Source organism: Denticeps clupeoides, chromosome 1, assembly GCF_900700375.1.
Source record: "Denticeps clupeoides chromosome 1, fDenClu1.1, whole genome shotgun sequence".
NCBI lineage: Eukaryota > Metazoa > Chordata > Actinopteri > Clupeiformes > Denticipitidae > Denticeps > Denticeps clupeoides.
This window is the reverse complement of record NC_041707.1, coordinates 22966966-22993332: the sequence shown is the minus strand read 5'-3', so window position 1 is coordinate 22993332 and position 26367 is coordinate 22966966. Positions and strand designations below refer to the sequence as shown.

The following is a 26367-nucleotide window of genomic DNA, read 5'->3' as shown; positions in this document are numbered from 1 at the left end:
GTGAAGGTAGTTGTCATAATCGATGCATCGCGATGAAGATATTCTGCATTTGATGCAGTGCAAAATGTATCTGAGTACAGCACTTGTCCGGGTAGAAGTTCGGTCTCATCTACACGGAGCTTGTTGCTGTTTAAGATTTTTTGAGATTTCAACAGAAATTGACCCCAAGGCCATGAGGATGCTTTGATTTGCTCCCATGAGCAGAAAAATGTCTGGTTCAGACATCCTTGTGAACGAGGCCTTAACTCTCATCTCACCGACATATTTGAAACATAATGTGAAATTGTGTAGAAAAAATTATGGAATTCATGCATCGATAATTGAGGCATTGATAATCCTAATAAAATCAAATTGTGAGACCAGTGAAGGTTCACACCTCTAACACACACACACACACACACACACACACACAACACATACACACCTTTTTCTTTTGAGATCTTCTTCATGTGGAGCATACCTTCTCTATCACCCAATTCTCCATCAGGAATATTCATCACTGTAGACAACACACACACACACACACACACACACACACACACACACACACACACACACACACACAAACTGTTTAACTGTATCTAGACTGACTGCTGCAGTACTTATTTAAATAAACTAATAATATGCATGTAATATCACACACATTACATAGTGTTATGTGATTTATTCCAATCAATGTGGGAATTAGTGTTCTGACCAAGCCATAGTGTGTTAGTAGCCTACTGGGTAACACTCTTGCCTATGAACCAGAAGACCCAGGTTTAAGCCCCACTTACTACCATTGTGTCCCTGTGCAAGACACATAACCCTGCATTGTCTCCAGTAACTACTGTCCCTGTTATATAATGATTGAAAGTCGCTCTGGATAAGGGCGTAATGTAATAGTGAGATCCCCTGTATTTGTGTGATTGTTCGTTTATGCATACTGACCCAGATGGTGTGGGGAAAGTGGTGGATGAGATGTAGGCGAGTTGGAGGCGCTGCTGCTGGCCTGGGAGGAGAGCTGAGAGCTCAGAGCTGGAGCTCCATCTATAGAGGGCACCGGGGATGGACTGTCCTGCACCCGCTCCTGCTGGAGGGAGACAAATACAGTAATAAACACACAAATTAAAAAGTAGTAGACCAAAGCCACTTAGCATATATCCCACACACAGAATCAGAAAACGCAAACCTACACACATAAACATGCAATGGTGTGCTGAGCTCATATAAAACAGCAACCAGCAGCATATTTATGGTAATGACTGTTATCCAGTAGAATCCGAAGGAAAAACGATCTTCAGAGCAGCAGACTCAACATACACACAAACTGGCAGCCCAAAGTGTGTGTGTTTGCGTGCATCTGTAAGCATGTGTAAATGAGTGTCTTACCTTGATGACAGAGCCTGTGGCTCGGGAGACAGGGCTGTGGATCTGAGCAGCGGCAGCCATGTTGGCGATCGTGTTCAGGTGGTTCATCTGGTTCATCGCCATGGCAACGGAGGCAGGAGGGAGGCTGACAGGCAGCAGTGGGTGGGGCATCATCATAAACGGTAGCTCCAGTCCTGGATGAGTGAGATTCAGCAAGATGTTCATCATAAACACAGATCGCCTCTCAAAAAAACAAATCATGCAACAAGCTACCAGGGACGCTCTCAAGAGCACATGTGATCTCAATTTGCTTCAGTTTTTGCTGAGGAGAACTCACTGTTGGCCAGCAGGTGGTTCTGTTGCAAGGAGCTGATCTGAGAGCTGGACATGCCATGTCGCCCTGAGGGAGCCACTCCGTGCTGGACTGGCCCTGAAGATGGAGACTGGAGCTTCTCCTTATCCCAGGAAGACTCACTTCCACCTGTGTGAACAGAGAAACGAGAGAGGTTCGTTTCTGTGGAGTACAAAGCCTCAGTTGTAAAAACTACAGCGAGGTCTGCATATGTCTTCTGATATTTACATGCTGAGAATTGGGGCTGAGACAATAAGACGTGCATTTAGCGCTTTTTGATGGTATAAAAAGGGGAGCAACACAGTCTATCCCCTGCCGATCTAGCATGAGTGGGAATTGGAGCTGTTGAATTGCCCGGCTGAGGCCACGGTAGTGAAGTGTGACTTCAGTACAATCCAGATACTTTATTTGTCATTGGTGGACACGCAGCACAGCCCACTGTTCACACTTGATGAAATGTGACCCCTCCATTTAACCCAAGTATGCTGTGGGGTGCCATGAACGGCAGGAAGGTGTTAGCTTGCTAACTGTTGCGCTCAGTAATGTTTCTGACGAGACCTATTAAACCCATCAAACATAGTCACATCAGACCTTCATTGTTGTAGAGAAGCAACAGGGAATAAAAAAAAAAGAAAATGGAATGAATCATGAACATGAAAGGTGTTTGAGAAATGGCTGCATGTTCTTGAACCTAATTGCTGAATTTCTAAACATACAAAGTCTCTTTTCACAAACCTGCACACAATTCATAGGTCCAAAATTCACCACGCCTCAACGGAATAAGACCGAAGACTGGAAAAATTTAAGTATACCAACAAATTTTGAGAAGAGAGGAGAGTGGAGGAGAGGAGAGGAGAGGAGAGGAGGAAAGTGGAGGAAATGATGGGAGTGATTGTGCCCCATCAGCAGCCTGGCTCCTGGGAGAGACAAGGAGAGAGGGAGAGAGAGGGATCGAGATTGAGAGAGGGGATGGAGGGAGGAGAGCAGATGGTGTTTTCGCTACTGAGTCGCGCAGTGAGAGACTCTTAATAATAATGTGAATTAAGCCCGGCCTCTGAAGATTCCCCAGTCAGTTTAATCAGGGAGCACTTCACACCAGACGCGAAAGATGGGAAAGAAAAGGGAAAAAGATATAAATATAAAAGAGACAGGGTGTAATCAACCAACACCTGTGCTCCTAAACACACTTGGGTTGTCCAGGGGGCGGATGGATGCCGAAAATTAGATTTGCGTGTGTTTGCGCACTACAGAATCTATTTAAGAGCACTTGGCTGAGGTATTTGTTTTATGCATCCAATGGGAGAGGGGCCTGTGCTCGCTGACCCCGCTATAAATGAATTTTTCCAAATGTTTTTTTCCACAGATGTGCAAATGTCTTTCCCACTGCACTCTCTTTTCCCTTCAAAAAATCTTTTAATAGCATGTTGTTCATGACCAAGTTTGGGTTGAGTCAGTCCACTCCAACAACAGGCCACCAGGATCCAAAGTAATTGGAGTGCAGTTTCCACTTCTGATGCCTTGCTGATGATCAGTTTATTAGGCAAACACACTCATTTCTCAGTAGCTGACGGGACAAATGAATTGTATGTACACATGGCATCATGAGAACTTGCATCCATAGCTTTTGTCTGGGGCCCAGGGGGATTGTGGGTCGCAATCTTTACCGTTGGGTGGCCCACATGAATTCCAAGTGAGCAGGAGTGATGCATGTTTGTGTCTGGAAGAAAGGGGTCGTAAACATTTAGTAGGGCCTGTTTATGGGAACAAGACCCTTTTGCCTGTGGAAACCAGTATGTTTACTCTCAAACAAACAACCACATGCTAATATACTCCATTAAAAACTTTATTCCCCCTTTTTAAAATATTCTGTTAACTTAAGGGAATCTGACAGTTGCTCTTGACAACTACAAAGCTTGTACACACACACACACACACACACACACCACACACATAATGCAGGCCAGTAATTATGTCCTGACATAAACAAGAACAACACTTATTAATATAATCCATAATTACACAATAATAACTGCGCTGACACGCTGCATTTTCAGCTGTCGTTTCTCTTTACTGCTGATTATTCATTTGCATGTCAGCGCTTTGTGGAGAAAAGAAAAACCTGCGCTACCTTGTTATTTTTACAGGCACACACTTTCACTGGAGATCCTCTGTCAAAGGAAGGACGTGGAAACATACAAAACTGTGTGACACTCTCAGCTGTGCGATGCTCAACTTTTGGACAGACACCAAATGAGTGCGTGCGCACACACACAGACACACACACACACACGCACGGGATTGACTGTGTGAGGGCTGCTAATTTGAAGTAACTCACAGTAATCACACCCAAATGAAGATGGATGATGGGAGCAGAGGAACAGACAGTCAGAGGAGACAAGCTGTGCAGCTGCCTTTTCGGTCAAACACACACACGCGCATAAAGCACATAGACATAGCACACAGACGCACACGCGGTCGCGGCGGCCTTTGCGCACTCACGCTTTAATGTTGGTAAAACAGAGCAAAACAGAAGCATCGCACACCTACGGCGTGAATCCCACACCCCTGCACACCGGCCCCCCTCCATCACATCAAATTACCCACACTGCTCCGCTAATCAGCTCTGTCACTGTCACACACCATTTCACACACGCTGCCAGATGAGCTCTCAGTCGCAGCTAATGTAACCCTTCCCCATATGGAACAGGCCTAAGCTAACGCAAAAATGAGCTGTTTCCCCGTGTGCACGTCTGCCCGCGCCATGCTACTGCTAATCCCAGCTTTCTCCATGAGGACGGTGCTCATGGTCCCAATGTGACTTCTTCATTCCTCAGGAGGTCAATAAGGAGGGACAATCTGACAAGTACTGAGAGCAAGCAGAACAAAACCACAGCCTTAAAATCACAGATTTTCATACATGTTGTTTGTTGTACATCGAGGCCAATGGAAATAAGAAAAGCAGACTCTGTAGGCCACCATTACAAAACCCCAGAACTGACAGTTATGGGACCAATTCCCAATTTCTTCTGTACCGAAACTTTGGTGAATGAGTGAGATGCACATTCACTTGGGATCTGACATGTCTCCATTATCAATGATATCTAAGAGCTGCTTAAAGAGCTACTTTCGAACCAGTGACTGATAATGAGCAATGAGTCCTGCGCAAAAGACATGCAGCTACATAAAAGTTCAGAAATGGAAAACACACTAATAATTATTTCTTTTAACATTGTTAATGGATATTAGACTGTAGATCAGAGAAGGAGATCTGTCTTTACATTTACATACAATACTAGTCAAAATTTTTGGACACATACACTATGGAAGCTATGGAGACTAAGAGAGAGAACATTTTTAAGAATCTAATACAGGAAACAAATATTAACATGACTGAAGTGATTAATTTGTGTCAATTCTCTGTTTTTTGTTTAAAAGTTTGTATCCTGCATAACCTCATATGTGTTATTTCACTTCTGAGACAACAGTCTGGCTGTCTGTGTGTCTATCTATTTATATCAGAACAGAATGGAAAAAAGAGTTAGTTTGAATCTGCACAATATTATTAGGAATTACTAAAGACAATATATTTTTATCCACCACTATCCCTTTAAAACATCACCAAAAACAATGTTAGCTGTGTCTGAAATAAGACACAAAATTGTAAAGAATGTTTTTTGTTCGCCATTACTCATTCTTAAGATATTCTGTTTGGGAACCGTGTAACATGCGTACATTTCTCTGGTGAATTTCTGCTTTCTAATTGAGTCCTTGACACTCAAGATCCCATCAAAGCCAAGGTCTTCCATCAGCACGTATTGATCCCTTCTTCTGGGCCAGTAGAGACCAGTAATGCGTGCGGTATTGACCTGCTTTGGGGACTTTTGTTCCTTTCCTTTCATTTGTGTCATTGGCTTCTCTTTGCTAAACAAACTACACAATCTTCTGTTTTACTGTTTTATACTTGTATTTGTACCTGTATTTGTAATTATTTTGTATTTTTTTCCTTTTTACTTTTCGCCTCCCCTTCCATCCACAAGTTTTTATGACTGGTGCAGTTGACCAGTCAGTCTCTCCATTACCCACCTACCACATCAACACTAAACACAAAACAAATTGCACAGCGAACAGGGAAATCGCTCCCTCTGTGTTTATCGGCTGACACCTGGTGGGGGTACTGTGGGTTCATGGGATATCTCTGGTTGTAGCTGGCCATCACAGGTTACGGCAGGCAAGTTACCAAGGCGATCAGGCCAGTGGGGTTGCCACGGCAATGAGTCTGCTGAGATACCAATCTGTTTCATCTCCTGTCGTGCGTGCATGTGTGTTTGTGTGTGTGACCGTGAAGATGGCAGGTGCAGCCATGCCTGGCTGACACACACAAACACAGGCACACACACCTTCACTCAGGCGAAAGATGTATCTTGAAATTCAGACACTTGTAAACTAACAAATACACTTTAGCACACACTTACATCAAAACACACCCACATACAGAAACACGGACACACTGGCAGTGTGAAAGACAGTAACAGGAAAAACAACCAGAACATCCATCCTAAAAATGAGCTTCAAAAGACAGTACCCCAGAGTAGGGAGAAATGGTGGGGAAAAAAGAGAAAGAAAAAGTGAGAGAGACTGAGAATGCTGACCGCATGCTTGTGCAAAGTGACTCAGACATGTGCGCGTGCGCGCACACACACACACACACACACACACACACACACACACACACACACACACACACACACACCTGTTTCTGCTAACGCGGCAATCACCCGTACGACTGGTTTGCCCATCGCTTTAAATAATGCATGGAATTTCTCTTTCAACTTGTCAGAGGAGGAGAAAAAGGGGATCTATCACTCTTTCTGTCCTCCCTCCATCCCACGCTCCCTCCCTCTTTCTTCTGATGTCATTCCTGATGCTGATATTCCTTGACTGCATCCATTTCACTGATGAAGGTTTTTTTTGGGTCCTCTCCATCTCTCTTCCCATCATTCTACAGCGCAGTTCCTCTGCAGCTGTTCTTTTTCGTTTTGCTGAAAACGTGTCACAAACACCCGCCCACAACAGCTAGCGGGGTCTTAAAACTTCGAGATAAAGTGTTTCAGCAGCTACTGTTCTAACTTTCCAGTGCAGAGATAATGCGGAACAAAGATCCATGACTCTATCGAAGTTTTCTTATCAGGAGGCTGGCACAGAAGCGTAGAGTGGAGCAGCGCGGCGCAGCACGGGGAGTGACTGTCTTTATAGTTGATGGTATCACCCACTGAGGCAGCGCTGAATTAATTTTCATACTTAATTACTAATTGTGACGAAGTTTGACCTCGGGAAGAACAAACAGAATAGGCGATTAATCTCAATAAAAAAAGTGGTCTCACTCGTCGATCGCTATACATGGGAGGTGGGGTAAGATGAAAGACAGAGAGAGAGAGAGAGAGAGAGAGAGAGAGAGAGAGAGAGAGAGAGAAAGCGACAGAGGGAGGGACCTTTTCCAGTAGGTGGAGCACAAGAAACAGATTTTAAACCCTCTTGACATTTGCTAAATCTCATCTATTCAACCATATATTTTGGGAAACAGAGGATTAAAATCATCAGTTCCCCCTCTCTCTCTCTCTCTGCATCAAAAAAGCAGCAGCTCCTCCAAAATTGTTATCTAAATGCCCAGTCAGGCTGCAGCCATTAAGCAAGCCATTAGTCGCAATAAACTGTGCATGAGACACGCAGGACCATGCAGCCGAGCCCAATTACCTGGGCCCAGTGGGCGAGCTCTGCCATGGGGCCCGGCTCACCGAGGAGGCTCCGGTGATTTATAGCCCAGAGCCTCCCACCTGCAGACGCATAGCCCAACAGCTAAACAAGCTGTCACCTCTCATACAGACACAAGACAAACGGCATGAGGAAAGGGTGGAGGTGTACAGTATGGTGGGTTCATCTATGTCTCTATCTGCTGGTCCTGCACAGTTATAAGCAGGGGTAGAGTAATAGTATAGTAAAATGTTATAGTACAGAACAGCATTTTCTACAAATTTTCAAAGGAGGCTTTGACACAATAACTGCAGAAAACGATTATATATGAGTATTAAAACATATTGTCTGATAAAAATTAAGAACATCAGGTAACTTTAATGTAGTATCACTTAGCATGTTCATTAATGAATGTTTGAAGCTCATGTGTCGTATGAACAGAGCTGTCTTCAGTTTCATCTCTCTTGGTAGTTGGAATTGCTTGTGTGACATCAGTACATTTTTTAATTATCCTGCCTTGGCTAATCCCTGAAGGACAAGAGACAAGCTCAGATCATGCAGCTGCTGGCCCGCAAAAACGATGAATGAGCAGAAATATACCCGAACCTCTGCCTTCGAGCTGCAGCAGGACTGGCCAAATATTGAATCTCATATTCTAGTGCATTTCAAGCCAAAAACACTGTCATGGGAATCAGAATGATGGGTTGGCAAATATCAATAAAAAGTATGCATATTCTAATATGACCAGGCGTTGAACAAACAAGTCCATCTTTCTCAGCGTCTTTGTTGTTTGTTATATATGATGCATGTAACAGTAGATACATCCTTCCACTTAAAGCAGTCAATTCTGCATGTAAACAGCAAAAATAGATTATTTAAATTTCACATCTGTGCAAACCTTTCCAGAACTGAATTTTGTTTTCATTACTCATATTCTGCATTCAGGTGGAAAATCTTCCATTTCCAGGTACCATGTACCATGGACGGTATTACTCGAATTGCTGGGAAATAGAACTATTAGCAAGAAAAGTTCTTGTATTTTAGTGTAAGAGAAACTGTACAGAACAGCACACTGATGTACTTTTATTAGTGGTTTAATGTACTATAATAGAGTAATAGAGCATCAGTATAGTGTATGCAAAATATAGGTTCATTTGATACCTGTATTGGAGTTGAGATCCTCCGTCTCAGACTCGGTGCCATTCTGGCTTGCTCCTCCCTGCAGGTTCATTGCCATCAGTTTCATCTTCTGCAGCTTCATTGCCTCTGCCATCGCAGCTGCAGTCAAACCTGAAGACCGACACACACACACACACACATGGTTAATCATATAAATCACAAACACACACTTACACACATATCAGTTTTACACAAAAGCCCTCTCCCTCCATAACTGGGGAATATAATCACTGCCTTCAATTACATCAGTAATGATTTCCGTTAAACAACCCAGAGCCAAATAAACTCGTTCAGTTAGACACCAGGGGCTTACAGCATCACACACTCACACGCACAGACGCACAGACACACACCCCACCTCCTTCAATGTTATTCTATACTTTTAATCCCTGGTATGGTTTATAAAGAGGTGCATATGGTGTGTATGTGTGTGTCTGTGTGTGCATGATAGAGACTGTGCCAGCCTACCCTCCAGGCCCCCATTCCTGCCTTAGGCGAGAATCTAAGCCATTACACCCAGACAGAGAGCACCCAGACAGCCTAACAACCCTGCAGCTCTGCCCAGTGACCTGGAGTAAACAACTCCACAACACGGCTACCAGACTGTGAGGAATATCTTTGAACTCATCTGAGAAAGTGACCACGAGAGAGAGTTTGGTTTGAAAATCTTTCATCACAGATAATTCCACAGTATGTACAAAACAGACCTGCTGCATAGAACACAGTTACATTACATCAACATCACACACCACCAGCACACTACAATTAGGTTTTTAGACAATCCCATCAACAGTTCAAACACAGATCTGAGGTGGAAAAAACCCTCGCTGGGGCAAAATGAATGTGGCTTTTCTTCAACAATCTTCTTCAACCTCCTTGTTAAACCAGTTGTCTTCAAATACCTCACTGGACCAAAATGTGCAATGTGGTCAAATTTGGCAACACATAAATCACGAGCAACAAAGACGGCTATAGTTTTCCTTACAGAACCAAATTGTACCTTTGCGTGTGACCATTTTCAAATACTGATAATTTAAGGAAATCGTACATAAGGTACTCCTTGTTTGATCTAAATCGTGTGCATAAGATAAATTTAACCTCCCTTTCGTATTCTTTCAGTCCTGTTCATTTTCGTTGGTGGGAATATAAAGACATAAAGAGCCAATTGTGAACGGTGGGAACAATTGAGGTATTCTGTGCAAAATATAGCTGCTTCATGACTTTAGGTTCAAAACCTTGGACCTACCTTCAAAACCTTTTAAATTCCAAGGTCTGTCACAGATGAGACTGAGAGCTTGTACAGAGTGATTCAATGTGCTGCAGTTCTGCAATGGAAAACTGTGATTTCTTGATTTCTTGATTTTCAAAGAAAAATGTACAGCGTGTGATATGTTGATATGTGTTTGTCTGCACCGACTGTTATTTATCTTATCAAACTATATATTTATCATTCACATCATGTATAAACTATTGTAAAACTAAAGTTTTTTGTTTATGTCTTTAGTTCTGGTTCAACAAGCATAAAAATGGCATGTAACATAAAAACAGCGTACATAGACACATGCTTCACTTGAGCAGGAAAAGGACAGGAATCAATATGAGGTCAAGGACATCTTTCCATCATGAAGATGAGAGACGGTAGAGCTGTGCATTTTCAGCTAATGACAACAGCAGTCTCTCTTGTGTTATAACTCATGACACAACACACGTCCAACCAGAAGCCGATAGCAGCCATACTAGAATCATAGCAAAAACACAACAACAATAATAATAATAATATTTATTTATAATAATAAAGCTCAGCCTAATTTAAATTAAATTGATATATTCTGTTAAATCAATCATAGATATCTATGATGCACCAACATGCACCAGTGCAATTAGCCTGGGGTCGATCACCCATCTCCGTGGAAACGTGTGGAAGACATTGATTAGTTACAAGCTTTAAAGTGTTATCGTTTCCTCTCTATTTCTGACTCTATTATTCCATACTGAAAGGACTTTCAAATAAATGTTGATTGCCTGTTATGACAACACTTCCACACACATATTTTGGTTTACATTTCTTTTAGCAGGTAAAAACTGTGTAACACAAGTACAATGTTTAATTACCTCTGAATATACATTTCGAAGCCTAGCCCTTGTCCTAATATGCTTGTGCTGCAATGACTATATTCAATCAATATAAAACTCTGTATAAGCCTCAAATACGTGTCCAAAAAGGAGCATGTATAGGCTTTAATGTATGTTCGCTTGAATGTGTGTGTGTGTGTGTGTGTGTGTGTGTGTGTGTGTGTGTGTGTGTGTTTAGCTGGTGCTGACTGCGTAGATTTGGAAATGTCATGAGACACAGAGCAATAATTACAATGACCATTACAGTGTAGAGATGTTAACTGTGCACCAGAGGCACTAAACACATGCATAGGCAGAATGAATAACATTTTTATAACACCCAGGTAACGTTCAGAGGCACACAGCGGTCATGATTCTCAGCCAATGTTCTATTTTCTCCTTTATCTCATCCACGTTTGGGTTCCTAAACAATATAAAACAACAATAGTATTTCACCCCCATGGTGTGTGTTAGAGAGAGGGCATAAAATAAATGCTGGGGTATCAACGGCATGCAAGTGTGTGTGTGGCACTTTACTATGAACATAAACGCACATATAATTATATAATTATATAATTTACGCATATGGGAGTTACTGTTACACAAGAACAGCAGTGCAAGGGTTTCTGTGTGTGTGTGTGTGTGTGTGTGTGTGTGTGGGTGTGAGTAAAATATAAGAAGGATTGTGAGCAAGACAGTAATCGAAATTCAATATGCATGTATATGTGAGAAAGAAAAAGGACAGAAAGCAAAAGATAGCAAGAAGGAGAGAGAGAGGGAGGGAGAGCGAGCTAGCGATGGCCTGGACACGTTTCTCTGTGATTCCTTCAGACAGGGTGACCTTCCTTCTGATCCTTTCTGTGCCAAAAAGCAAAAAGGGACCAGAGGAGGAGGAGTGCAAAAGTGCAGATGAAGGCAAACTCTCAGGAACAGGGCGAAAATTAGCCCCGCGCCCATCGACTCGGTATTGACACGGCTGTGTTATCTTATGCAAGGGACGACCGGGAAAGCGGGCAGCCGAGGCTGAATTTACATAGCGGGCCTGTCAGGGCTAATTATGCTGAGGAGGGACCAGGCAAGGTTAGCATAGCAAACCTGCAGTCCCATTTTATCATTGGTAACAAAGCTAACGCCGTACGCCTGCATGGCTGCTGATGCGGACAAGCGGGTACAGTTAGAGGACACCTCTCTCATCTGTCCTGCATCAGTAAACTTTACAGTGCCTTTATACACACACACACACACACACATCACAAACACTGATTTGGCTGATTTTGTGTCCAAAATTTTATACTCAACATAATTGTGTTATGTTGATATTAAGTAAACATATGTTAAACATAAGAAAAGTTCATGCAATTGAAAACAGAGAAACTATCACAATCAGGTAGGCACTTTGATGCAATGCACGTAACCTGTGTGATGGTTCCTTAAACACTGTTTTGGTGAGCGTTATTTTGCCGGGTGCTCAGGGCCTTCAGGTCATATTGGCAGATTACCTCTGGTGAAGTGAAGTAAATTAAATCGTCAAAAACCCATCTAGCATTCAAATTACACTGAACATTATTGTCCGTATAAGTAGCACCAGTAACTAATCTAATGGTCCTTTAATGCCCTTGGACATCTAGACAATACTCCTCCAATTCATGCAATGTCCGCAGAACAATCTAAGATCAATTATTGAGTAGATTCTATCACAATTTTCACAGTTTTATTATCCTTTAGTTTCTATACTCCATTTGTCTGCTGCTCTTCCACTATAAACTAAGTATTTCTAAGGGATATAGAGGTGGAAGCAGGATTTGTGCAAGTCAAGCTCTCTGCACAAGAATCAGTACAGTAATGTGTTTATCAATATTTAATTTTTAAGGAGACTTACCCTGTAAAAGCTCCAATGTTTCACTTTTATGATAATGCTACTGAGATACTTTTCTGTGATGTTTCCATGTAGTTCAAGTTTTATTTGAATTAAGAATTGGAGAAACAGAAATGTGTTCTTTGTCAATCTCAGCCTCTCTCTCTTCAGTTCCCCTCCTTCGTTCCCTCCCTCTGTCTGTGTGCTGAATGGGGTGCCAGCCCCTCTCTGTGTAAAACAAGCTTCAATCCGCTCAGCTACCATGAGATCCCCCTAATCCACAGCCCCCAGAGCAGAGAGAGGCGAGGATTTAAGTGTGAGTGTGTGTGTGTGTGTGTGTGTGTGTCACCCTCCATTTGCCAACAAAGCCCACCTCTCACTCTCTGAAATGGATTTAAAGTGGATCTGCTTTGCAGGCACTTCTTAAACTCAAACACACACACACACATACACACACAGAAGCACTTGTAAATTGGAGTGATCCAACTTTAAAGACGTGTTTCCATCTAGCTTACTGTAGATCCTACAGCTGTTTCCGCTGATGGGACCTCCACAAATCACATGCACACACATATGCACACAAAACTCCCAACTGACAGCTCAGATATGTCACTCATCTCCCATTGCTAATCGTGTGGGTAATTACAAAATTAATACCTTGGTTGCCGCGGTGACAGGCTTGATTAAGAGTGCAGCCGTAGGGGAAGGCAGAACCAGGCCCTGATTGGACGCCTCGTGGGCAGATGTTTACAGGAAATTACAGCCGGGACTCGTGGGTAATGTATGCAGTTGGGAGTGAGGTGAGATAAATAAAATCACTCAGAGAGCTGGAGATATACATAAACTCATCCAGTTTATCTCTCTATTCATCCTTCACCTCCATCACATTGCTTCACCTAATGGGACTTGAAGATTCACACAGCTGTTGAGGTCCCCAGAAAGCTTCAAACACAAGCTTTTATATGCGTATGGCAATAAATTTGCCTTATAACTATGCTGCCTTTTGATGTATTTACAGGACAAAAACCAGAGGGAGGTACTGATGGCAATGATGGCCATACAGCAGTAAAAAATGTTCTCTTGTTGTTTAATAATGCAATGATTTATTGAAAAAAAAAACATACTTAAAGTATTTTCCTTTGTCATTGATGCTATGGTGATCCATAATACGGGCAACTGTACAGTAATACACTGGACATTGCTGTTTTGGCAGTAATGTGATATCATTGTTGCCATGGCCAGTATATTGTGCTATTGCTGTATCATGAGTGACAACTTTTAATGTTAACAACAATAAATGAAAGTGAAATTGAAGTGAAACACTGATTGTGAAACACTACAGCCCACAACAAAATGCATCCTCTGCTTTTAACCATCACCCTTAGTGAGCAGTGGGCAGCCATGACAGGCACCCGGGGAGCAGTATGTGGGGACGGTACTTTACTCAGTGGTACCTCAGTGCCACCTTGGCGATTCAGGATTTGAACTGGCAATCTTCCGATTACGAGTCTGTTTCCTTTTCAGCTAGACTTATCTTACTAATAAGAATTCCAGTCTTTATATTTTCAGATATACTGTGCATCTGGAAAGTATTCACTTCACTTTGTTCACATTTTGTTATCTTACAGCCTTATTCCAAAATGGATTACATTCACACAACACCCCATAATGCCAACATGAAAAAGATTTACTCGAGGTTTTGGCAAATTCATTAACAATAAAAAAACTGAAAAAACACATGTAGATAAGTATTCACAGCCTTTGCAATGAAGCTCAAAATTGAGATCAGGTGCATCCTATTTCCCCCGATCATCTGCAACTTAATTGGAGTCCACCTATGTAAAGAACAATGTTTGAAAAGGCACACACCTGCCTATAAAAGTTCCCAAGGTTGACAGTTCAAGTCAGACCATTAGCCAAGCATGGAGTCAAATGAATTGTCTGTAGACCTTTCAAAACAGATTTGTCTCACATCAATAATCTGGGGACGGTTACAGAAAATTTCCTGATGCTTTGAAGGTTCCAATGAGCACTCTGTCCTCCATCATCCGTAAATGGAAAAAGCTGGCCATATAGCTAATTTGCTACCTAAACTAGTGATCGGGGAATAAGGGCCTTAGTCAGGGAGGTAACCATGAAACCGACAGTTTCTGTCAGAGCTGCAGAGGTCCTCTGTGGACAGAGGAAAACCTTCTAGAAGGAAAACCATCTCTGCAACCATTGGGTCTGTATGGTAGACTGGCCAGATGAAAGCCACTCCTCAGTAAAAGACACAAAAGGCACCTGAAGGACTGTCAGACATGGAGAAACAAAATTATCTTGATGAGATGAGACAAAGATTGAACTTTTTGGTGTGAATGCCAGGCATCACGTTTGGAAGTGAAAGTGAAGTGATTGTCATTGTGACACACTGCAGCACAGCACACGTTGCACACAATGAAATGTTTCTTCTGCTTTTGTTTCATCACTTTTAGTGAGCAGTGGGCAGCAATGTCAGGTGCCCAGGGAGCAGTGTGTGGAGACTATACTTTGGTCCGAATTCTGAAACCAGGCACCGCTCATCACCAGGCCAATACCATCCCAAGAGTTACGCATGGTGGTGGCAAAAGTGGGGATGTTTTTCAGATAACTGGGACTGGAAGGAAAGACGACTTCAGCAATGTACAGAGACATCCTGCATGAAAAACTGCTCCAGAGCGCTCTTGAACTCAGACTGGGGTGACAGTTGATCTTTCAGCAGAACAACAACACAGCCTAGATATCAAAGGAGTGACTTGAGTCAGACTTGAATTTGAACATCTCTGGAAAAATTTAAAATGGTTGTGCACCAACGCTGCCCATCCAACCTGATGGTGCTTGGCAAAACTGGCCAATGATACATATGCCAAGCTTGTGGCATCATATTCAAAAATACTGGCTATAAACTGTAACTGCTGCTAAAGTTGCATCAACAAAGTATTGAGCAAAGGCTGTCAATACTTATGTACATGTGATTTCTCAGTTTTTTACATTTTTAATACATTTGCCAAAACCTCAGGTAAATTTTTTTCATGTTGTCATTATGGGGTGATGCGCTGTTAATACTTTCCGGATGCACTGTAAGTATGTAATTTCTGCCACTTGTGACAACTACAAGTTTAGTAATGCCTCAAAAATTAACTAGTACAGCAAATAATAAATATTTATCTTTTACTTTTTACAGTTTTGCAGTTTTTGTACATTTATTTATTCCAATAGAGCCTTGGTTCTGAAACTTGGGGTTACAGTGGAATACTAGAAGACTGATGAAGTGCTGCATTAAATGCAGTGTAGTTATTATTCTTAATATGTTGTACAGTTACTACACACAGAAAAAATGGCCTTCTGTGTTAATTAGTTAAATAGGACTATGCTACTGTTTATGCCAGCCACAATGGTGGTACGTAGAGAACCAAATATTTGTGGTGTTCAATAAGTAAGTGTAAGAATATGAAATTAGACAGAATTCTCTAAGTGGACTAGCTTTGCTTCTCTATAATTGTATTTTTGTATAACCTTTAATGAATTAAGTTCATTGAGTTCCTGTCCATTGCGTTCCCACTTTAGTGGCTCTTGACTTACCATTAATATTTAGCACAAGCAAGAATTCTGACCCCTACAGACCTGTTACTTCTTCTTTAAGAAGCTCTTCTATACTTCACTCGTTACCTGTATTAATTCATGGGACCTGTTTGAACTCATTATCTGTATAAAAGACACCTGTCTACACCTTCAAACAGTCAGACTCCAACCTCCACCGTGGCCAAGACCAAAAAGTTGCCTAAGAACACCAGGGACAAGATTGCACCCCTGCACAAGACTGGGATGAACCAATCTACAATTGGCAGCTTGGTGAGAAGAGATCAACTGTTGGAGCAAATATTAGAAAATGGAATCAATGACAATGTCCCTTGACCTGGAGCTCCATGCAATATCTCACCTCGTGGGGTACAACTGATCTTGAGAAAGGTGAGGAAACAGAACTACACAGGGGAACTGGTCAATAACCTGAAGAGAGCTGGGACCACAGTAACACAGTATTCTTCAAGGACTAAAACACTGCAGCACTCGAAAGGTCCCCCTGCTTAAGTTAGCACATGTCCAGACCATTTTGGATGATCCAGAGCAGGATTGGGAAAATGTCATGTGGTCAGAGGTTTGACCAAAATCAAACTTGTGTTTGGAGGGGGAAGAATGCCGAGTTGCATCCCAAGAACACCATACCCACTGTGAAGCATGGGGATGGAAACATTATGCTTTGGGATTGCATTTCTGCAAAGGGGACAGGACGACTGATCCGTATTAAGGAAAGGATGAATGGGGCCATCATGAGATCTTGGGCAAAAACCCAGATGAAACATAGGTGGATCTTAAACACATGCCCGAGTAAAGAAGGAGTGGCTATTTAAAAAGCATTAAAAGAGAATCTGTGCTTACTTATTACTTATTATCATACAATGTGATTTCTTGGATTATGTCTGTCACAGTTGAAGTGTAACTATGATGAAAATTACAGACCTCTGTCGTCTTTTTAAGTGGGAAAACTTGCACAATCAATGGCTGCCAAATTGTCTTTTTGCCCCACTGTATGACCATGAACTCTGAGTAATGATCAAAAGAACAATAGGTTTAAATGAGGTTTCTCTGTATGGCTTCTGGAGTTCCTCTGCTTGACAGGATGAGGAGCTGAGGTGGTTTGAGTATGTCATAATCGAGCCGAAACCTATGGCCCACTGGAGAGGCTACAGATTTCTTGGAAGCACCTTGGGATCCCCCAGGATTGGCTGAAGACTGTTACTGGGTTAAGGTGGGTCTGGTCTGACCAGCTCGGCCTGTTACCACCACAACCCTCATCTGGACAAGTGACTGGAATCTGTGTGACTGACTGACTTTAATGAAGAATTCAACCTAATAATTTATATAATTTTATTCCTTCAACTACAGACACACAAGCAGCCTTGACCTGCTGGTCTGTGCTTTAATAAGAGGACCTGAAGGAGAGCATTCCCCTGCACTCTCTCAGCTTTCTCATGCGAGAATTTGACTTGTTAATGATGCTGAGGGACACAGAATTATTTGCAAGCCATCAAACCGTCTCCTTGTCTAAACCTGTAACCACACACACACACACACACACACACACACACACACACACACACACACACACACACAATCAAGGCAAGTGCTCTCCTGTGCATTCTGAGAATTTTTGTTCTGTCCTCTCTTTGCTGATGAGAGCGTATTTTTAATGTTTGCTTGTGTGACAGATTACAGCTCTCCCTCCTCCCCCTCCATAATAAGCAGACTGCTGGCCCACCCACCTCAGTTGGAGGGGGGGTTCTCTCCTCTCCTCTCTCGCCTTTCCTTTCTTTCTTTATCTCTGTAGCTGTGATTTACACTTGTCTGACCAACCGGCTCCGGTCCCCTGCCACTTGCTTCAGTCATAAACAATAACAGCCACACACACACTCAGACGCACAAATGCTCCAAGTCACCAGGCAGGCCAATGGCGTCGCCATGGTTGCTGAACAGAATGAAACAGAGAATTGTGGGATTGCTTCCATAAGATCAGTTGAGTTGTCAGTAATACTCCAGGCCTTACTGCAGTAAATGAGCGTGCATGATTCTATGATCATTTAACAATGATGACATCGACCTAACGGCTGATGGCAGGTGAAGATTCCTGATCATTTGCTAATATCAGTGTGGTCAGAATCAATTACCAGGAGCTCTGTGATTTCTTTTGGCCCTCCTGCCGTAGAAAACATAACTAATCTCTTATCATGCACAGTACCACCCACTGCTTTGAAACTGCTGCTCCAACGAGCAGTTACACTCAAAAAGTTTTTCAGCAGAACTATAGCTAATTTGAGCTAATGATGTGTTGTGTGCATTATTGAGCTATATGTGATTAGTTTAGTTTATATGTATGTATGTATGTATGTATTTATGTGTGTGTATCATCACATGCACACACATACAAGGTTAACAGCTCGTGCATGTGTATTTTAATTTGTATGTGTGTGTGTTGTATGGATGTGCACACGCATGCAAAAACTGTGTATGCACGTGCATGCACCAAATTTGGCAAGATCCGTGATGACAGATGACATTTGGCACAAGCGCCATGCCAGCTCTCCAACTGACGTCTCCTAGGTGACCTGGAGCCCACAGTGGCAGAGAATGGCCAGTTTACTGGCTCCAACTTGGAGATGTCTAGTGCATGTGTGTGTGTGTTCTGATGGAGTTCTCATTAGGGCAGAAGGAGTCAGGGTAGGAAGAGGATGGCAATGATGGTTAGAGGAGAGGATGGACGTGAACGGAAGAGAGAGATGAAGAGGGCGGGAAGGAGGGACAGCAGCAGATGGAGGAGTGATCACAGTGGGACGTGTCATTCATCAACATCACCACACAGAGCATAGAGCCAGAGCCTCCAACTGAGAGAGAGCGAGGGAGAGGGAGGATGGAAAAAGAGGAGAAGAAAAGGGAAGGAAGGATCTGATTTGTGACACAGTAGCAAATCTGTCAAATATATACAACGTACACACACTCACGCATGCACACAGAAAGAGAAACACACAGTCATCTGTGCTCTGTATCTTGCTTACATTCATAAAAATGCCATTAACACATCCGGTCCTATTTGCCCATCTCATTCTGTCTCCCTCTGAACACAATGTCTGCGTCAGCAGCAATAAAAGAGCAGAAGAGGAAAACGAGTCTGACAATAACAGCCTTAAGCCGGTCTTTCTTTTCCTTTGTCAAGTTCACACACACAGAAGAAAATCTGCATACAGATTTTCTATTTGTTTTTGACAGAAATAAAACTAGAAATATAGAAAGTTAGACACATATCCAAATACGTGTCATGAGGTCTACTGATTCAGTATAAGCTGATTCAATTCAATTGAACATAAACACAGATAAACAGTGAGTGAATGAAAGTATGCGAGCAGCTGGACGACTCTCACCAGTGGGTGCCAGCAGGCTGGGGGACAGCAGGCCATGGACCCCATGGTGCAGCAGTCTGGAGCTCTCCTGCATACCCACCCCAAGTGCACGCTTCGGGGGACGGCCAGGTCGGGAGCTGCTGGGGCACAGAGAGGAAGGAAGTTTTAGCAGGGTGGCTGAAAGCTAATTCGTGATTCATTAACACTCACATACACACACTTTTCAGTTCAGAATATGACTGTACTATTACACATCTGTAAATCTGTAGTCTTCGCAGTCTGCAGCATTAACACCACCCACCTAATATTGAGTAGGTCCTTGTCGCGCCACCAAAACCACCCTGACCTGTTACAGCAGAACTCCCACAGAAACGCTGAAATTGTTCTGTGGTACCTGTTTCCAACACATTGAACTCTTCATACTGTTCCTCAAACCATTTTCAAACCACTTTTACATTGCAGCAAGGAACACTATCCTGCTGAAAGAGGGTCCTGCCTCAGGGAAAACAGTTAGTACACCATGAAAGTGGTGTACTTATTCACAACAGTGTTTAGGTATCTAACATCCTCTTGAATGAAGGTCCCACAGTTTCCATCTAGAAGCTCCAGGCTGTGTCTGCTGGGTTGCCTTCTCCCCTTTTTCAGATTCTTAATTTTGCCAGTTTTTCTGCTTCAACTTCAAGAGATGACATCACCTGCAGCCTTATAGGTCCACCTTTTTCAGGGGCCATTGTGACTGTGTGTGTGTCTTTTGTAATGTTAGGTCATCATAGTGATGACCTAACAATGTCTTCACAAAAACAAGAAAAATATGGGGACATTTTCCTGTTCTGCACTAGAGTAATTATAGGGGTAGGTTAGGTTTAAGCTCAGAAAAGTCTTGTTACAAAATGTGTGTGTGTGTATGTGCGTGCATGCATGTATGCATGTATATTGTGTAAAATTAGACTCAGATTTCCACTGCCTCGGGACAGGAAGCAAAAGACAACAGAGAACTACAACTACTCCACCCAGCTGTGTTCTATTATACACAATCTCTCTCTTTCTCTCTCTCACATACACACTCACACAATACTTAAAGGTGCACACAAACTTGTTATGGCACCCAGACACCTTCTTGCCTGTGTGTTACAAAATGTTTTGTGTGTGTGCGTGTTTCCATACTATACTATGTGTGAGATTATTCACCCCTTCACTCTGTTTCCCCATAGAAACAGTGATCAGGACATTATTAAAGTTTGTGAGGGGTCCCACAGGGCACCAGTAGCAGATGGCAAAGCAAAGACACACACACACACACACACACACACACACACGCATAGTGTGTAGCCACTAACTGAAAGACACATGTGGTTATTACATGAAGATACCAGCAATACAGAGGATACAGGAGGGAATTTTTTTTTCTTAATTATATTCAGTTTCCAGCATGCAGCTGGTTCAAGAAGTGGCGAGTGACAATGAACACGTCGTCCAGCAACGACAACATTCAACAGTCAACAAAAGCCCGACCAGCACAGCAAAATCCACACCAGCAGCCATCTGCCTGCAGAACATGATCTGTGTGTGTGAGCATGTTAAAATTACAAAGTCTGTGAAAAATAGAAAAAGGAAAAAGAAATATTAGGATGCAATAAAACACAATTCTGTGTTGGTTAAAGATTCACAGGACATATGCAACATTAATGATCTGTGCTGGAACTAAACATGATGTGTGTAGCTTCTCACTTTTATGAGCCAACTGGCCATGCTATGCACACACACACACACACACACACACACACACACACACACACACACACACACACACACACACACACACAAACAGTAAACATGTTCATCTCTTTACTGTATCCATTCTAAACATAAACCTACCTCCATTTCACAAATTAACTCTCAATTCAACATTTAAAAAGGCTTTCCCCTCTTTCTTTGGTAGGTACTAACACATAAATGTTTGCTAGTTTACACACACACACACACACACACACACACACATACACACAAATAACCTTAAGGTTTTGCCCATACTGTTGTGAGTGTGAAGAAAAGAAGAAAAGAAAATAACCAACACTATTTACAAGCAGAAAGAAAACTCCCCATAAACACACACACACACACACACTCATATAGAACACAGGCCATCTAATCTTGCCCTCCTAACAACAGATCTTTTGTCCTCCGTTATTAAAAGAGTGAAAGAATCCCTCGCTTTTATTAAATGAAAGGAGGGGTGCTGATGGGAGGAGGGATGCAGTCATGCAGAGGTCAGAAAAGAAAACACAGACACATGAAACACACACACACACACACACACACACTTCCTGCACACAATGATTCACATAGATCTGATGTTATTAACATGACCTGTAATTTAGGACTTTGTCCTGCTTTTCCTGTCGGTTTATCTGGCATTGGTCTGATTTCAGACAGGAAGTGGCCCTCATTCTCTGTGATGATCACACGCTGCAGCTGTTAAAGAAGCTGACTGGTGTAAAACGAGGAAAAGGAGCCGGGATGAGTTCATCCCTCTCTCTCACGCTCTCTCAGGGTCTCAGGTTTTCTTTTTTTGTTCTTCTATTCAATTATCAGAGTCACACCTCAGACTGATATAGCCACGCTGTTGTCACTCGCCCCACTCTGCTTCCTCGTTTGCACTTTTGTGTGAGCACTCAGGACGGGACAAAGTGGAGAAGGAATGAGGGATGAACAGGCTTTTCTTTCTCCTTCCTTTCCGAAGGTTGCAGTCTGCATTACTGTTTGAATATAAACACCTGAAAGAGTTCACATTACCTCTGTGTGTGTGTGTGTGTGTGTGTGTGTGAGAGAGAGAGAGAGAGAGAGAGAGAAAGAGAGGCAGTGAGAGAGAGAGGGAGAAAGAGAGGGAGAATACTGGTAAATGACTCCTTGGCTAAACTCTTCATGACCCGCTAATAAACTGGACACACACACACACCACCTGTTCACCTGTGCAGTGATGCAGTCCACTCTTTTATCATCTCTCCATCTCTGTCTTTGTCTCACAATCCCTCCTGTTTCTGACCCTGAACCAGTTACACTCAGTTACAAAAATAATGGAACACAAAGTTAAAATGCGTGTAGAACTTTGGAAGATGATTAGGTGTGTGTGTCTGTGTGTGTGTGTGTGTGCCTATGTGGGTGTGTATTTTTGTGTCTCTGCAGGGTGTTTATGGGTTCATATGTGTGTGTTGGTGTGTTGTTGGTTCTCTTCATTTTTCTCTCTCTTTGTTCTGCTTAATGACTCCTGCCGTGTGACAACGATTAATGCCTGACATATGGCGCTCCAGCAGCGAACACACATGCGCGCACACACACACACACACACACACACACACATACACACACATGCAATACTTACAGTACATCAACCAACTAACACATAATAAGAACAAGGCAGGCAACAGAGCATTACATTGTCACACATTTACACTCTCACAGTACAGAAAACACACACACACTAATACACACCTGTGGTGTCAGATACATTCACAGAATCTACAAAATAGACATGTGTGTCACCAGTATCAATAACTTACACACACAAACAACTGCACACACACATAAAAATGCAACCGATTCAGAACAGAAGAACAGTATAACTGGAGTTTATTGATAATCTTGTTACTATGGTGACACACCCCTGATCAATGCCCTGTCACTGTTAGTGATGGGTGGAAGAAAGAAAGATGTTCCCTCAGGATCATAAACCCTGATTACGAAAGCTCTCGCTCTCTCACGCACACACACATACACACACACTAACAAAACAATATGACAATGTTTTCTTAGCTCTGATAGGTTGAGCTCAATGCTTCTCACTTTATGGGGGGAAAAGGCTCCATATTGATCTGAGACCCTGCCCACCTGTTCCATTTCCCTTTCATATTTCCAGTAACCTGATAAATAAAGTCATACACCACCTACTGGGTCTACACACTCTCAGACAGTGTCTTTTTAGAGGCTAAATAAAGAGATGGACTATTTATTTCAATGGAGGGAGGAGTGCTGAAAAAAAGGGACTGGGGGATGGAAGGAACAGAATCAGATCAGAGATGAGAGATGGGAGACAAAAAAACACAGATGAAGCACAAACGATGACACTGGTGGTCTGTAGTGAAAATGAAAGGGGAATTGGGCATAAATGAGAGAGACAGGGTGTGAGAGAGAGGGAGAGAGAGAAAGGGAGAGGGTGCACTTATTCTGGTGTGTAACTTCTTTGTGGCACAAAGAGGCCATTCATTCATTCGGAAGCAAACAGGAAAACATAAACACTTCTCCGTCATTCACTCAATCCCCTCACGCATCCAGCAGCCCTCAAACTGAGAGCGTATGACAGTCAAAGGCTGATTTCTCAGGAGGCCTGGTCATTATTGTTCCAAATACACACACACGCAGGCACACACACACAAATATATGGTCCATGGTCATTGTAATTATTGATCAGGTCCACAGTCTGTTACTGCATTAGAGGGGGCTAGATGAAAGGTCAAAGGTCAGACACTAAAAGATGTCAGGAAGTTGATGGAGGCTTACATCATTTTTCAACAGCCGTCACACGCACATACATAAACACACACACTTACTTGAAACATCGGTGTTGTGTGTGCATGTCTGTTATAGCCCATCTATGTGTATCATGTGTGATTGTATATGTATTTCTGTGTGTGTGTGTGTGTGTGTGTGTGTGAGAGAGAGTGTGTGCGTATGTGCCCTGGTGGCTGAAGCTCAGCAGTAAATGGGGCAAAATCAATAGGATGTTTAGGAGCCAATCACAGCTGCGCTGCAGACGCCGAGGCTCAGTTCATCCGTCTCCACCTACAGACACAAGCTCCTTTCATTATCAGCTCAAAGACTGTAAGGTTATTATTCATTTTTATCCAGTTTTCCCTTCTCCATCCCTCTGTCCCCGCTCTCTCTATGACCGGATGAGATGACAGGTGCTACTCTAGAAGGTTACTCAAAAACAATCATGAATATTTAATCCAGTTTTGATTAAATATTTAAATGAGTCTGACTCAGTGCCAGGAATGTGGGTCACTGGGGTTTGGGAGGGCATAGTGTGTGTGTGTTTGTGTGAGAGAGAGTGTGTCTGTTCTAATGTACAAAATAAACTTTAGTGCACACACATTCTGTGCAGTATAAAATAGCCTCGAGATTCTCAAGGTTACAACTTTTTGCAAAGACACACTCACAGACACACTGATCCACACATTGTATGTACCAAGCACATGCAAACTGTTAAAGGCATGTTTAATCTACAACATATGCCAGGAGACACACATACATTCTCTCTCCGTCTGCCTATAAAACACAAACACACACATGTTCTATACACATGTTTTCAGAGTTTTAAGACCTGTGGAACAGTTCTCCAAAACACACTTTCAAAGTCTTTGTGAGGAGTAACTCCTAACTCCGACATCTGGTACAAACAAACACACACACACACACACACACACACACACTACAAAAGGAGAAGATATGTTACTGAAAGCAGCAGGCATGATGTCATAGAAATCAGGACACACGCTTTCTCACACACACATGCAGACACACTCACACCTCTCTAACAACACGGAAACTGGAGAGGATGATGGGCCTGTTGGGGTAATTTGATGATCTCCAATCTGGCCAGAGTCTCACACACATGCCTGTTAGCTCAAGTTGTAAAATTAAGGGTTTAGTCCATAATCAATGTAACAGGGTTGGTCTCTCTCTCTCTCTCTCTCTCACACACACACACACACACACACACACACACAGGTCTGTGAAAGCACAGCATTTACGGACGGAAAGTACCTGTATTCTTATTATTATATAGTTCTCTAATATAGTCTCTGGTTTTGTATAAAAATAACCATTTGATGTATATTCTTATTTTGAAAGATCAACTTTGCAGGGAAACACGTAACTAAAAACCCAAAGAACCATAAATACCATAATATGTACACATATGCAGTTTTGACTGGAATGTCTCTTTCTTCTGATAAAAAAAATATTTCCTGTTACAGATAAACACACTACACCTCCATTGTGAATATGTGCAAATAAATTTTGTTAAAATTAAATAAATTGTCAAAACCGAGGGCTGAAGGGGGAAAGAATGCGGAGTACACATTTCATTGTGTGCACCGTGTGCTGTGCTGCAGTGTTTCACAATGACAATCACTTCACTTTCACTTTCACCTCCACCTGGACATTCCCCAGCAGGATAGTAGTGCAGCAATCCATCCCACTGCAGAGAATGTCCACAACTCTTTTCATCAGCCACCCATTCCAGTTCCCCACAAACACCCCCCCACCATCTTCAGACATGATGGTTGAGCTGCCACCACCCTCTCACCCACCACAGCCTGCAGCACCAAGCCCAATCCATGAATTTCAAATTATATTTAATGTTGTCAGATGGTCTAATACAAAAAAATACCATGTTCGTGCAACTTTTTAGGAAGTTCAAACTGAGTCAGGGTGAAACACTGCAGAGTGGTTTATGGGCATGGTAAGGTGTGGTCCTCTCGCCTGCAGAAATTATTCACATTTTGACAGAAATAATAAAAAAAAAACTTTAATTAGAGAAGAAGCCCTAAAGGAACAACTGTCACACAACTCATCCACAGTGTCGTCATGGGGATGACATATTACATAGCCAGTGGTGGCGAGATAGATGACCCTGTGTGTGTGGCGTGTGTGCGCGCGTGGGTACGAGAGACAGGCGACTGAAGCAGTTGGTGAAACTCTACAGGATGGAGATTTTAGTAATGCTGCCTCATGTTACCTTCACT

General features: G+C 42.5%; 1 protein-coding gene across 7 annotated transcripts in view; it reads right to left on the bottom strand.

The window, feature by feature from the left end:
• LOC114800454 (dachshund homolog 2-like) overlaps positions 1 to 26367 on the bottom strand; it is a 57844-nt gene that overhangs the window by 10651 nt on the left and 20826 nt on the right. For 2 of the 7 annotated variants that reach the window (XM_028997851.1, XM_028997888.1), the window contains exons 2-7: positions 19586 to 19704; positions 8612 to 8740; positions 1688 to 1831; positions 1372 to 1544; positions 931 to 1072; positions 425 to 499 (exon numbers count right to left, since the gene is read on the bottom strand). In XM_028997851.1, coding sequence (XP_028853684.1) covers positions 425 to 499; positions 931 to 1072; positions 1372 to 1544; positions 1688 to 1831; positions 8612 to 8740; positions 19586 to 19704 — 782 coding nt within the window. The remainder of the gene's footprint in view (positions 1 to 424; positions 500 to 930; positions 1073 to 1371; positions 1545 to 1687; positions 1832 to 8611; positions 8741 to 19585; positions 19705 to 26367) is intronic. The other 5 variants (XM_028997896.1, XM_028997905.1, XM_028997868.1 and 2 more) reach the window with 4 other exon arrangements.